We start from the raw sequence: 13,932 nt of genomic DNA, 5'->3' as shown, positions 1-13,932 counted from the left end.
AGCTAGCTAATCCGGAACTGTCTATAATATGTATATTCAATTCGCTAGCCAAGCAAAGATAGAGTAAGTGCCCCGCTGCTGCTGTGCAATTACTAAATTCGAAATGAATCAAAATAATAAACAAAACGTGCAATTAGAAATATTAATAAAATTCACAATATACAAGTGAATTTTAGACCTAAAAACTATTGCTTGAAAACTGTTTTCGGAAGTCTCAATTGTTTTAATTGAGCCTCCAATATTAGCTTTGTCCCCAATGACCACCTCCCCAGAGGCCCGACCTGTATTGGAAGGCATCGTGGGGCTCGTCAAACATTGATACCCATCAGATTGCATGTGGTTAGTATCCCATGATTCCTGGAGTAAGCAGTTTCTGCAGCCAGGTTGGAGAAACTTAAGTGCACATGTGTGTTTGACCGGCCTGAGACGGCCAGCCAAGCACACATGCACACTTAGTGCAGCGACTCCACTCCACCTACCACTCCCGTGGCCCAGCCCTGCTCCTCCTGCACATGCTGCTGGCTGAGCTAGCAGCTGAAAGTTAAAACGATAATGATATATCTTTTTACTTTTCAGCTCCTGGCCTAGCGGGGGGGGGGTTGACGATCTTTTGCCAGAAGGAGCTGCCTATGGAAATTATATCACTCTTGTCCAGGGTCCAGTCTAGAGCCATTTGAGGTGTTGGGAGGGAGAGTTCACTTTGTACTTTTGCCACTGGAATAGTCTAATCCCCCAGCAGCATACACATGTAACGCTACTCTTTTGTCCCACTTCCATTGAAATAAAAAAGAGACAAGAGAGTTGTCGGAAACTGAATGAAAGAACACTTAAATTAGTTTTTGATTATGATTTATATTTGCAAGAAATTGTTATGTTTTATTGTTTACATGTTTAATAATTAAGATTATTAATAAAAATAATACTGGGTAGGTAAACCCGGGTAAGGGGAAAACAAGCCACATGGCAGATGCAAGATAAGATGCTCTGATGCAGGGGTGTAATGCAGGCCCCTGCAGCCCCTATGGTGCAGTGGGTCCTCAACCCTCCAGGGGCCCCCAAACCTTCAAGGAGGCCCCATTTAGTCCGAAGCAATGAGTATCTGTGAGATATTCAGGGGCACTTAATCACATTCTGCTGGTGGCCCCATCATTTTGCGTTTCACCACTGAAATGATGAGAACATGAACACTGGCCATGGTTGGCGCAGGAAATGGACACCTAGGCAGTGTAATGCGATCTACTGGGTCACAGTGTGATGCCTTATTGGGATTGATAAAATATGCATGGGTCTTTCCATTTGTGAGTTGTCACCGTGAGGGTCCTTTTGCTTTCAGCTGCCTAGCACAGTGGCACCGTGGTACAAACACGTTGTATTCCTCATTCTGGGCACTCTGCATTCAAAGGAGCTTCTGGTGGTGGCACCTTCAGGCAAAATGCTTGCCCCGGGTGGAGAAGGGGCGGGAGAGTAACAGCTGAAAGAACTACTTAAATACATCCCTTTTCCAATGGGACACCCTAATCTTCCACGAAATGCCATTTGATTGATGGACAAGCCACTGAAGCAACAGCAAACCTTTAAAAACACATGAAAGCCAATTGCCGAAGCTCCTGGCCCAAATCCCTCATTTCCTACAGTACTTCATGTGTACTTTCGTCATTTTTATTAAATTCTTGATACCGTGAGGTAATCCACTAGAAAGGCTGTTTTAGCAAGATCTATAAATCATTGCTGCCACATTAATGAAAGTGCCTTTTCACTCAGGCAACAATCTCCTTTATGTGGTTAAAAATAACAAATGTCCCTTTTTTGTGTGTGTTTACCCACACAGGGTTACCTCCCCTGTAACAGGAACATATAGTTACTCAGTACAACTGAGAAGAAAATACGGAAGGTGAAAACATGAAAGCAACACACAATGCAGATAGGAAAAGGGGCCTGTCTGACATAGTGCGTGTTGAACACGAACCTCAAATGAGAATTTCTCGTCCTAGCTGTGTTGAAGGGGCGCTAATAATTTCAGGCCGTCGTATAGCAGATTTAGTGTGTACTGTCTCTGGCTGTCGAGCGGTTTAATACTGTGATCTTTGCTCTACATCTTGTGCTTTATGAAATGCAAACAGTTGTTCTGTTTCTTGACCTTCTGCAGGCACAACGGTAGCCCTTTCTCTCCTTGCCTCGGGATTTCTGCTCTCAGCTCAAGTCTCTCCTCCAGTCACCCTTAATCCATCCGACCAATCCAGCCCCAACTCCAGCTGCTCAAAGTACAGGTGAGATTTCAGGATTAGTTTGCTCTCTCCAGCGCTTGCGGAAGGCTTAAAACTCTGCCCTAGTTTTCACAAAGCTGTGGTATCATGGCATGCGGTTCCCAGCTGTGTTTGTTCTCTGCTGAATGTTTAAGCACTTGTTTGATTGTTTTATTTTGACCAAATTTATCATATTTTAGATTACCTACCAATGGTCACTTTGCATCAGGCACTCCGAGTATGGAGTGTTTCATCAGAAATAAGAGGCAGAGTTTATACTGGGATTGCAGAATCCGATGTATTATAGTGCTATATGGGATAAAATGTGCTTTACTGAATATTATACAGGTATTGCAAGTCACCAAAATGTTTTGTGGTCATGTAGAGAAATGAGGCAGCCAGCCAAGTTCCTTTATAAAGTCCTAAGGCTTAGATTCCAGGGTCCCTTGATGCAGATGGAGATGCTGTGGTTGCATATATGTAGAATAACTGGGAATATATGATGAGAAAATAAGCACATCAGTAGACAGCTCATAATGTATTGCAAAAACGTATTAGCAGTTTAATATGTCACTTTCCAAAAACGACTGCAATTGACAATGTATTGTAACATGCAGATGTTGAAATGAACTCCAGTAGAGCAGTAAATAAATGTACAGCTGTAAATGTCTTCATACCAGCTAGTGAATTTACAGTAAAAAATAGTTCCGAAGACATAATTTGTAATTCTGCTCAGTGACCCGCATTTAACACTGTCAGTTATCACAAGCAGCAGCCATTGTGAAATAACAGCTCACCTGTAACAGGCTATTACAGTAGCGTAGCTATGCCACTTTCTTATTACAAGCGACTGATGTTGCAACTGGACTCTGATTAGAAAATTAGCGGCAAGTTTGTATACACATAGTGCAGGCCTTCGTGTAGTTCGTTTATTTGTTTTCATTTTTATTGATAGTTTGAGACATCAGTCTTATCATCAAAAATATATTGACAAAATTATTAAAAATACTATAAAACCATTAAGAGCAAGTGTAACCAATAAATAATTATAAAACACATAATACATTATCACACAATTAAGAACAACCTGATTCATAAAAAGATGCATAGCTCATTTTGGGGCAGGCCTGCTTTTGCTGGCCCTAGTGCTTCATTTCTTATTGCCCAAGCAGTATACAGGAACTTCGAAACAGCCACGACTACAATCAAGGCAGGGCCAATTTTACATATTGTTAGGTCTTCAATTCAACTTTGTAAGCTGAGGGATCTACACAAGGGGATGATCAATTTATTTCTGGATTTAGCATAGAGTCGGCAGAAATACTTGCCCATCGCTTTCTTGGACAGTTTTGCAATAAAAGCAATGGCCAGATTCCTTTTTCTCCTCCCCCAGTTACCAGGAAAAGCAGCTACCGTAGAGTCCTGTACCTAAATTGAAGGAAGAGGGACCGAGCATGCACCGGGTGGATAAAATCTAGAAATTCATCTCCTTGGATACAGTTTTGTGGAGGAGGAAGGCACTTGTTAATCGGCCTAACATGGAGGAGCATTCCCTTCTGCTAATAGCTTTTCCCTGTGCCAGTTTCTTAACCTTAAGAGAGTCTCCATGACGAATGGACTGGGGCTCATACCAAACGTTTTCTAGCCCAGCTCGATCCAGGTGCCTTTGAGAAACCCCAGCCATCTAACCTTCCCCACCACTTTGGACCCAATTCCTTCCTGCATGCTCTCCCGGAGGTGGCTCAATTCATTGGTACTCCAGATGTGAACTCAAAACAATAGAGTCCTTAATGCTATCTGTGCCGAAATCTCATTGATCCCCAAATCAAGGTGAAGAGATACCAGTGGTTTGCCTTTCCCTAAACCCAAAAGCACCTAAGGAAATTATTTTCTCCTGTGCTCAAAGCGCTCATATTGCAGTGACCCCAATGTTCCCCCCCATATAGTGCAGCCCCCCTTACTTGTGCTTTGTAAATTTCGATTGTTGGATGGACAGGTGTCCAGGCTGCTCTTTTGGCGAATTTATGTAGGGCTGCAGCTCGGTGTTTCACAATCAAGGTTCTCTTGATAATCTGCGGGTCCTATGAGCTGGTATCGTCCAGCCTAATGCCCGGGTAATTGAACTGTCGGACCCTTTCTCGTGCTTCAGAGCACACATTGATAACCCCTCTCGCTCTGTCTCTCTTGGTATAGATCATATATATGGTTTTGGATGTATTAATTTCAAGACCAAAATCGTCACAAAACTGATTGAAGCCATCAATCAATTTTTGGAGACCCTTTCTAGTTTTGGACAGTAGCAAGGTGTCGTCCGAGAAAAGGAGTGCAGGTATTTTTCCCCCGCCAAGTTGGAGAGTTATGGCACAGTTTAATATGTAGGCAATGCAGTTCTTAATGTATAGGAGGAATAAGGTTGGGGCAAGGACACACACCTGACTCACGCCTTGATTTACAGGGAAGGCCTCGGTTAACACCCACTCCTCTCCGCATCTTACTTGTGCATAGTTCTCCTTATGGAGTAGCTGGATCAAATGGAGGAGATCCTCCTAAGCATCTCCCATAACCTCCTTCTGGGCACAAGATCAAACGCGGCGTGGAGATCGATGAATGACACAAAAAAGTCACCCTTGGACAGATCCACCGTTTTCCACTTTACCAAAGGAAAGTGGAAGGCCTGGTTGACCAAACTGGTCTTAAACCTGAACCCTGCTTGCAACCCTAAAAGAATGTGGTTTTCCCTGCACCAATCCAATAAATGCCCTAGCACCTGTTTGCAAAAGTGTTTTTGTAAGATGTCAATCAGGCTGATAGGGCAGTAGTTGGAGGGTAGACTGGGATCTCCTTTTAAAGATGGGCAACATCTCTGCCACTTTCCACGATTAAGAGATCACCCCTTCCTTTGCGATAGCCTTGAAAACCACATTCATATAGGGGACCCACACCCCAGGATCGAACTTGAACACATCAGCAGGGATTTTGTTGAGACTCAGAGCCTTCTTGGGCTTAAGTGCGACCACAGCTCGCTCAGTTTCCTCCATGGTAAAAACTTCTGCAGGGATAGATTGTGAATTAGCACCACCGTAGCCCATACAAACAGGGTCAGACATGGGGGTGGTGAGGGTAGTAGAGTACAGACACCCAAAGTGGGCATCCCACTCTCAGGGTAGAGTGGATGACTCAGCGAAACTGCCTGTCCTCCCGTTGCTCTTGCTGACCAGTGCCCAAAATTTCCTCTGGTCATTAGCTATAGCAGCGTCCAGTATGTCGGACCAGATGTCATCTTCCCAAGGACTTTTAGCTTCTCTTAAAGTGGCCCGATAAATGGCCCTGTGTTCCCTTATAACCTGCCTATCCCCCTCTTTGATAAATTGAAGCAAGTTTGCCTTAGCTATTTCACACTGGCTGAACCAGCCCTTAGCCTGCGCTGCGTTTGGGCACCCCTTGACTCCTTGGTATGGAGATTCCTCAGATTGGTGAAAACCACATGCTCTGCTAGTATCACCTTACTGTCCCCTCAGCTGGTGTAGATATTACCCATGTGGGTGGCCAGAATTGCAAGTACGGCCCCAATTCCCTTTGGGCGAGGAGCGCACTATTTCCCATTTTAAGTACTTCCTATTGTTAATGACCATAAGGTGTATACGCACAGGCTCAGAGACTACCGAGCAAGTGAGGGTCACAGATTTTTTTTTCACCTTAATACCACGGGGTTATGGTCTCTCTCCTCTCGCTCTACCACCATCATATCATCAAGCTTGCTCTAACACCTTATGGCCAAGAAAAAGTAGTTGATTGTACTCGAGTATAAGCTTTGTCTGAATGTTGGTGCAAGCTGTTTGTCACAAGGGGATCGTCATTGCATGCCCAGATACCATGCGATAGTGTAAGGTCCACAACCTGGAGCACCACTGTAGAAAGGTGTCTTCTGGTGTGGCAAACAAGGTCCGGGATCACCCAGTAAGAGTTTTAATCTCTAGACAATTCACATGCCAGATTATTCAGCTCGAATGTACACTTAAAATCCCCTGTTATGGGTACATGGTGTGTATTGGATTTGTCACCTAGTATATTATCCAATAATTGAAACGTTTTGTATTCCTGCTTGTAGTTGCTATTCCAATTGTAGACATTGATTATCATGAGTTTCTGGGAGTTGGGTTGGGAGAGGAGTATCCCGTCTGCATCTGGGGAATCCAAATAGAGGGGCGTAACAGCTTGGTTATGGTAGGGCAGACTGTAGGAGGCTGGACTGGCTTGTAGTGAGTACCAAGGGGTACTTGCACCTTGCACCAGGCCCAGTTATCCCTTATTAGTGTATAGGGTGTCTAGCAGCTTAGGCTGATAGATAATGGTAGCTTAGCAGAGCAGCTTAGGCTGAACTAGGAGACGTGTGAAGCTACTACAGTACCACTTAGTGTCATATGCACAATATCATAAGAAAACACAATACACAGTTATACTAAAAATAAAGGTACTTTATTTTTATGACAATATGCCAAAGTATCTTAGAGTGTACCCTCAGTGAGAGGATAGGAAATATACACAAGATATATATACACAATAGCAAAAATATGCAGTATAGTCTTAGAAAACAGTGCAAACAATGTATAGTTACAATAGGATGCAATGGGGAAACATAGGGATAGGGGCAACACAAACCATATACTCCAAAAGTGGAATGCGAACCACGAATGGACCCCAAACCTATGTGACCTTGTAGAGGGTCGCTGGGACTATTAGAAAATAGTGAGAGTTAGAAAAATAACCCTTCCCAAGACCCTGAAAAGTGAGTGCAAAGTGCACTAAAGTTCCCCTAAGGACAAAATAGTCGTGTTAGAGGAATAATGCAGGAAAGACACAAACCAGCAATGCAACAACTGTGGATTTCCAATCTAGGGTACCTGTGGAACAAGGGGACCAAGTCCAAAAGTCACAAGCAAGTCGGAGATGGGCAGATGCCCAGGAAATGCCAGCTGCGGGTGCAAAGAAGCTTCTACTGGACAGAAGAAGCTGAGGTTTCTGCAGGAACGAAAAGGGCTAGAGACTTCCCCTTTGGTGGACGGATCCCTCTCGCCGTGGAGAGTCGTGCAGAAGTGTTTTCCCGCCGGAAGGACGCGAACAAGCCTTGCTAGTCGCAAATCGTGCGTTTGGCATTTTTGGACGCTGCCGGGGCCCAGGAGGGACCAGGAGGTCGCAAATTGGACCTGAAGAGAGAGGGGACGTCGAGCAAGACAAAGAGCCCTCACTGAAGCAGGTAGCACCCGGAGAAGTGCCAGAAACAGGCACTACGAGGATGCGTGAAACGGTGCTCGCCGAAGTTGCACAAAGGAGTCCCACGTCGCCGGAGACCAACTTAGAAAGTCGTGCAATGCAGGTTAGAGTGCCGTGGACCCAGGCTTGGCTGTGCACAAAGGATTTCCGCCGGAAGTGCACAGGGGCCGGAGTAGCTGCAAAGTCGCGGTTCCCAGCAATGCAGCCCAGCGAGGTGAGGCAAGGACTTACCTCCACCAAACTTGGACTGAAGAGTCACTGGACTGTGGGGGTCACTTGGACAGAGTCGCTGGATTCGAGGGACCTCGCTCGTCGTGCTGAGAGGAGACCCAAGGGACCGGTAATGCAGCTTTTTGGTGCCTGCGGTTGCAGGGGGAAGATTCCGTCGACCCACAGGAGATTTCTTCGGAGCTTCTGGTGCAGAGAGGAGGCAGACTACCCCCACAGCATGCACAAGCAGGAAAACAGTCGAGAAGGCGGCAGGATCAGCGTTACAGAGTTGCAGTAGTCGTCTTTGCTACTATGTTGCAGGTTTGCAGGCTTCCAGCGCGGTCAGCAGTCGATTCCTTATCAGAAGGTGAAGAGAGAGATGCAGAGGAACTCGGATGAGCTCTTGCATTCGTTATCTAAAGTTTCCCCAGAGACAGAGACCCTAAATAGCCAGAAAAGAGGGTTTGGCTACTTAGGAGAGAGGATAGGCTACTAACACCTGAAGGAGCCTATCAGCAGGAGTCTCTGACGTCACCTGGTGGCACTGGCCACTCAGAGCAGTCCAGTGTGCCAGCAGCACCTCTGTTTCCAAGATGGCAGAGGTCTGGAGCACACTGGAGGAGCTCTGGACACCTCCCAGGGGAGGTGCAGGTCAGGGGAGTGGTCACTCCCCTTTCCTTTGTCCAGTTTCGCGCCAGAGCAGGGGCTAAGGGGTCCCTGAACCGGTGTAGACTGGCTTATGCAGAATTGGGCACATCTGTGCCCAAGAAAGCATTTCCAGAGGCTGGGGGAGGCTACTCCTCCCCTGCCTTCACACCATTTTCCAAAGGGAGAGGGTGTCACACCCTCTCTCAGAGGAAGTTCTTTGTTCTGCCATCCTGGGCCAGGCCTGGCTGGACCCCAGGAGGGCAGATGCCTGTCTGAGGGGTTGGCAGCAGCAGCAGCTGCAGTGAAACCCCAGGAAGGGCAGTTTGGCAGTACCAGGGTCTGGGCTACAGACCACTGGGATCATGGGATTGTGCCAACTATGCCAGGATGGCATAGAGGGGGCAATTCCATGATCATAGACATGTTACATGGCCATATTCGGAGTTACCATTGTGAAGCTACATATAGGTAGTGACCTATATGTAGTGCACGCGTGTAATGGTGTCCCCACACTCACAAAGTTCAGGGAATTGGCTCTGAACAATGTGGGGGCACCTTGGCTAGTGCCAGGGTGCCCTCACACTAAGTAACTTTGCACCTAACCTTTACCAGGTAAAGGTTAGACATATAGGTGACTTATAAGTTACTTAAGTGCAGTGTAAAATGGCTGTGAAATAACGTGGACGTTATTTCACTCAGGCTGCAGTGGCAGGCCTGTGTAAGAATTGTCAGAGCTCCCTATGGGTGGCAAAAGAAATGCTGCAGCCCATAGGGATCTCCTGGAACCCCAATACCATGGGTACCTCAGTACCATATACTAGGGAATTATAAGGGTGTTCCAGTAAGCCAATGTGAATTGGTAAAATTGGTCACTAGCCTGTTAGTGACAATTTAAAAGTAATGAGAGAGCATAACCACTGAGGTTCTGGTTAGCAGATCCTCAGTGAGACAGTTAGGCACCACACAGGGAACACATACATGCACACCTATGAGCACTGGGGCCCTGTGTGACAGGGTCCCAGTGACACATACATATAGGCCACCACCTTATGAGCACTGGGGTCCTGACCAGCAGGGTCCCAGTGACACATAACAAACATACTGAAAACATAGTGTTTTCACTATGAGCACTGGGGCCTAGCCATCAGGATCCCAGTGAGACAGTGAAAACAGTGACAAACATCCTGACATACACTCACAAACAGGCCAACAGTGGGGGTAACAAGGCTAGAAAGAGGCTACTTTCTCACACAGACCAGTACTAGTAATCCACCAGAAGGGAGCCCTGCACTAGATTTAACAGCTGGGACGTTCTAGCTTTTGTAACTACACCTATTCACTTGATCTAATGTCCATGTCTCCTGAAAGAGACATATCTTGGCCATCAAAAAAAGTGCCCCAGTCAAGATCCCCTAATTTGCCTGTGATTTCTGCACTGGTAATAGCAGTGTCTGCGAAGAGGGAAAATGATGCAGGGAGGTTTCAAGCCAGGGCTATTCTTATATAAAAACAGGTGATGTCATATTGATCACCCTCATTTATTCCCTGGAGCACCCTTCAAAGAATCTAGCTCCGAGGGAGGGACCACCGGGATATTTCCTGCTATTCTAGAATTGTTATCTGTGCTTTGAGGGCCCGTCAACTCAATGCTGCTGCAATCTGACTGTTAGGTAAAGCGTAAATCAATCTCTGTTAGTGGAGATGGAAGATCTATTGTGTCTGGAATCCCCCTCTGGGCCCAGCTTCCCCCTAGGGGCCAGGTTTGGTGGTCAACTAATACTCGTTGTGGGGCAAGCCCAAATCTACCCTTGAAGTGGCAATAGAAAAACCCCAATGGCAGAAGAGAGATATTAGGATTGGCCCAGTTTTGATGTTTGCAGCTGCTAAGGAGGTTGTAAACCATAGAAGGGTACCTGAAGTTAACAACAGCACAATCACCTCTAAAGGATATGGGCAGGGGCCCTGCCCAGCCCCTTCTCTTGAAAATCAAGATGTAATGAGCATGCGGGGGGAGAAGCCAGGAGGGGAGCACAACCAGTGTAGAACTTAGTTTTTTAATTTAAAAAAAAGGACTCCTCAGCCCCCTTAGCTACTCAATGTATATTATTCAGTACGGCAATGTAGGGGCATGCTTCTGGAGGCAGGTTCAGTGTTATAAGCTTGTGGCCTTTGCCCAGAACACCATTTGAGCAGAACTCCCCTCTCACCTGCACACCCCGCTCCCTGACTCATTTGTAGTCTCATTTACTGTCTCCACTTGGGGGCATTCCCTTCCTGCTAGATTGGCAACAGAGCAATTGACCTGGTGGCCCTAGCGGCCCTAGTGGCAGGGACTGTGACTGCAAATGCAGGATGCACCACTGCTGCACCACCCTTGGGGGACAGAAGAGAGGGATCGCCCGTAGTAGCAGGGGTGATGTGCGTGGAACAGGTGTTGATTCAGAGACACTGTGTCCTTCAGGATCCTGATCTCAGTCTTAATCGCCTCAAGCCGCTTATAGAATGGCTTTTTTTTTCTGACCCTAAAGCTGCAAATCTGTCACACAAGTCCTGCCTGCAACCCTTCATATGAACACTGACAGTCACCCCCTGCCTGACACTGCCCACTAGCACACGCTCGGCTGATGCCCTGTCTTCCTCTGCACTCTCTGCCACACAGACCGTAGAACATAGTTTTTTTGCCTTGGTATTTTTGGCTACCTTCTTCCTTTTACCTCTAGTAGCTGGGCCAGAGCTCAGGTGGAAAGAAATCCTCTGACCATGTTGGGGGACCTTCTCGCTCTTCTGATGGTACTGCTGTTCCACGCGTAGTTGAGCATGCCTCAGTGTTGGGTTGTGAGCTTAGTGTTGGAGAAACCCTTGGGGTTACACACATACACACACACTCACTCTTCTTGTAGTGCACAAACTTGTCACCCCGGGTGGTCTCTAGGCACTGGTTTGGTGCTGCAGGACTTGCTAGTCTGGTGGTGGTGGTAGTCGAAGAGCCACGTCTTCAGCTGTTTTCTGGAATCCGTTAGGGAGGGGGATGTGCAGAGATCCTTCCAGGTCTTGGCGGCGAGGTGGGAGAAGGAGCATCCACTGAGGCATTTGAAGTGGATGTGAGCCAGGGCAAGGTTGGCTGAATGGAGTTCCCTGGTCGGCTGGTGAAATGTGAGGCGGTTGTTAATGTAGGTGGTTCCGGAATCATGGAGGGCCTTGTATGAGTGAGTGAGGAGCTTGAAGTGGCATCTTGGTTGTACAGGGAGCAAGTGGAGGGCCCTGAGGTTGGGTGTGATGCTGGCCCTTCTGGGGAGGTCGAGGACGAGTCTTGCTGCAGCATTCTGGATGATCTGGAGGTGGTTTAGGAGTTGTTTGGTGGTGCCGACGTAGAGTGAGTTGCTTTAGTCGAGGTGGCTGGCGATAAGTGCCTGACTGACTGTCTTCCTGGTGGTGATGGGTATCCAATGGAAGATTTTGTGGAGCATGCAGAGGATATTGAAGCAGGACGATGAGACATTGTTAATCTGTTAATTCCTGGTCAGGTGGGTGACCAGGATGATTCAGAGGTTGCATGTGTGGCTAGAGGGTGCTGGTGGAGGACTGAGGGTGGTGGGCCTCCATTTGTCATCCCAGGGGGGAGGGCTTGTTTCCAAAGTAGAGGATTTCTGTTTTGTCTGAGTTTAGTAGGACCTCACCCAGGCAGCAATGTCTGTCATAGTGTTCTGAAAGTTGGTTTGTGTGGAGGAGGCATCGTCTGCGAGGGAGAGGACAAGCTGGGTTTTGTCAGCGCATAATATGATGTTGAGTCCGTGGGTGCGGGTGATGTTGGCTAGTGCAGTCATGTAGGCGTTGAAGATGGTGGGGCTGAGGGAGGAGCCCTGGGGGATGCCGCAGATGATGTCTTTGGGGGCAGAGATGAAGGGTGGGAGAACCCTCTGTGTTCGGACGACGAGGAAGGAGGAGATCCAGTTGAGTGCGTTTTCTTGGATGCCTATTTTGTGGAGTAAGGTGATTATGGTGTGGTGGGAGACTGTGTCGAAGGCTGCGGATAGGTCGACGACGAGTAGGCGCCTGATATCACCAGTTGCTGCAATCAAGGCGGTCTCTGCTTTGATTTGGTCAGAAGCCTGATTGGGATGGGTTGAGTAAGTTGTTGTGTTCGAGGTAGTCTGTGAGCTGGCAATTGATGGCTTTTTCCAGGATTTTGGCAGTAAATTTGTGGAGCGGGATTGGTCAGTAATTTTTTTGCTTGTTTGGGTCCGCTGAGGGTTTCTTCAGTAGTGGCTTGACCTGGATGTGTTTCCAGGCATTGGGAACAGTGATTGTGGTGATGGAGGTGTTGAGGATTTATGTGAAGGCTGTTTCGATTGCTTCCTTTCTCAGGTTGTATAGGTTGTGCGGACAGTTTTCCGAGGGAGATCCTGAGTGGATGGAGGTCACGATGGCAATGATTTCCTCTGTAGTGAGCTGCTTCCATTCGGAGATCTAGTGGGGGGAAGGTGTGGGTACTGGTAGGGGGACGGGTTGAGATCAGTGGGCTAGGACTCAAAGTCAGTGGGCTGGGTCTCGAAGATACTGTAGATGGAGATTTTGTGGTGGAAATATTCCGATAGCTTATCACAGAGTGCTTGGGAGGGGTGGATTGCGTTTGTCACGGTTGAGGGACAGGAGAATTCTCTGACAATGTTGAAGAGCTCCTTGGTATGGTTGGTGCTGGCTTGGATGCAGGTGGTGAGTGCTTCTTTCTTGGTATCCCTGAGTTAGAGGTGATATGCCTTTAGGGCAGATTTGAAGGAGTCGAGGTTGGTGGGGGTCTTGTTGAGGCGCCAATGTCCTTCTAGTTTCCTGCAATGTTGTTTGAACGATCGGAATTCTGGGGTGAACCATGTGGCTTGTTTGGAGGGTTTGTTGCTGGTGGTGTTTTTTATGGGGGGGGCTACGGAGTTGGCCGCAGAGGTTAGCCAGTTGGAGAGGTTCTGTATGTGGAGTTCGAAGGTGTCTACGGGACTGGGCCTGGTGTTCTCCAGGGCGGTGACCCATTGGGATTCCGAGACTTCCCCCGGTTACGGAGGGGGATGGAGAGGGGTCTGGTTGAGACGTTGCATGGTAGGTCGATGGCGAAGTGTACGATGTTGTGGATGGTCTATGTTACCTCAGTGGTGTGGGAGAGTTTGATTCTGTCCCAGGTGAAGAAGATGGAGTCAAGTATGTGACCTACGTTGTGGGCGGTGACCAGTTAATTGAAGCTCATGTTTTCGAGGAGTGAGGTGGAAGTTCAAGTCACCTAGGAAGATGTAGTGGTTGGAGTTGACTGCCAGGGGGCAATAAAGTCAGGTATGGCATTGCAAAATTGGGGTGGGGGCCCTGAGGTCTGTAGGTGAGGGTTCCTTTTTTGGTGGTGTTAGTGTCTGGTTTCACCTAGAAGTTGAGATGTTTCATGATAGGCGTTATGTCGTCATCCAAGGCGGTTCTGTAAAGTGAGTATTTATATATAATGGCAATGCCTCTGCCGTGTTTGTTGGGGAGGACGTGGTGGTTCATCTTGTATCTGGGGGGTGTTGCGGTGGCAATGTCTGGT

At 47.5% G+C, this 13,932-nt stretch overlaps 1 protein-coding gene across 1 annotated transcript in view; it reads left to right on the top strand.

The window, feature by feature from the left end:
- The window catches only part of SLC2A13 (solute carrier family 2 member 13), a 1,310,727-nt gene that overhangs the window by 873,640 nt on the left and 423,155 nt on the right, over positions 1-13,932 (top strand). Inside the window, exon 6 of the mRNA XM_069229759.1 lies at positions 2,147-2,267. Coding sequence (XP_069085860.1) covers positions 2,147-2,267 — 121 coding nt within the window. The remainder of the gene's footprint in view (positions 1-2,146; positions 2,268-13,932) is intronic.

The sequence above is a fragment of the Pleurodeles waltl genome, chromosome 4_1 (assembly GCF_031143425.1).
Source record: "Pleurodeles waltl isolate 20211129_DDA chromosome 4_1, aPleWal1.hap1.20221129, whole genome shotgun sequence".
NCBI classification, from domain to species: domain Eukaryota; kingdom Metazoa; phylum Chordata; class Amphibia; order Caudata; family Salamandridae; genus Pleurodeles; species Pleurodeles waltl.
The sequence above is the reverse complement of the archived record's forward strand: the minus strand, read 5'-3'. Positions and strand labels throughout refer to the sequence as shown.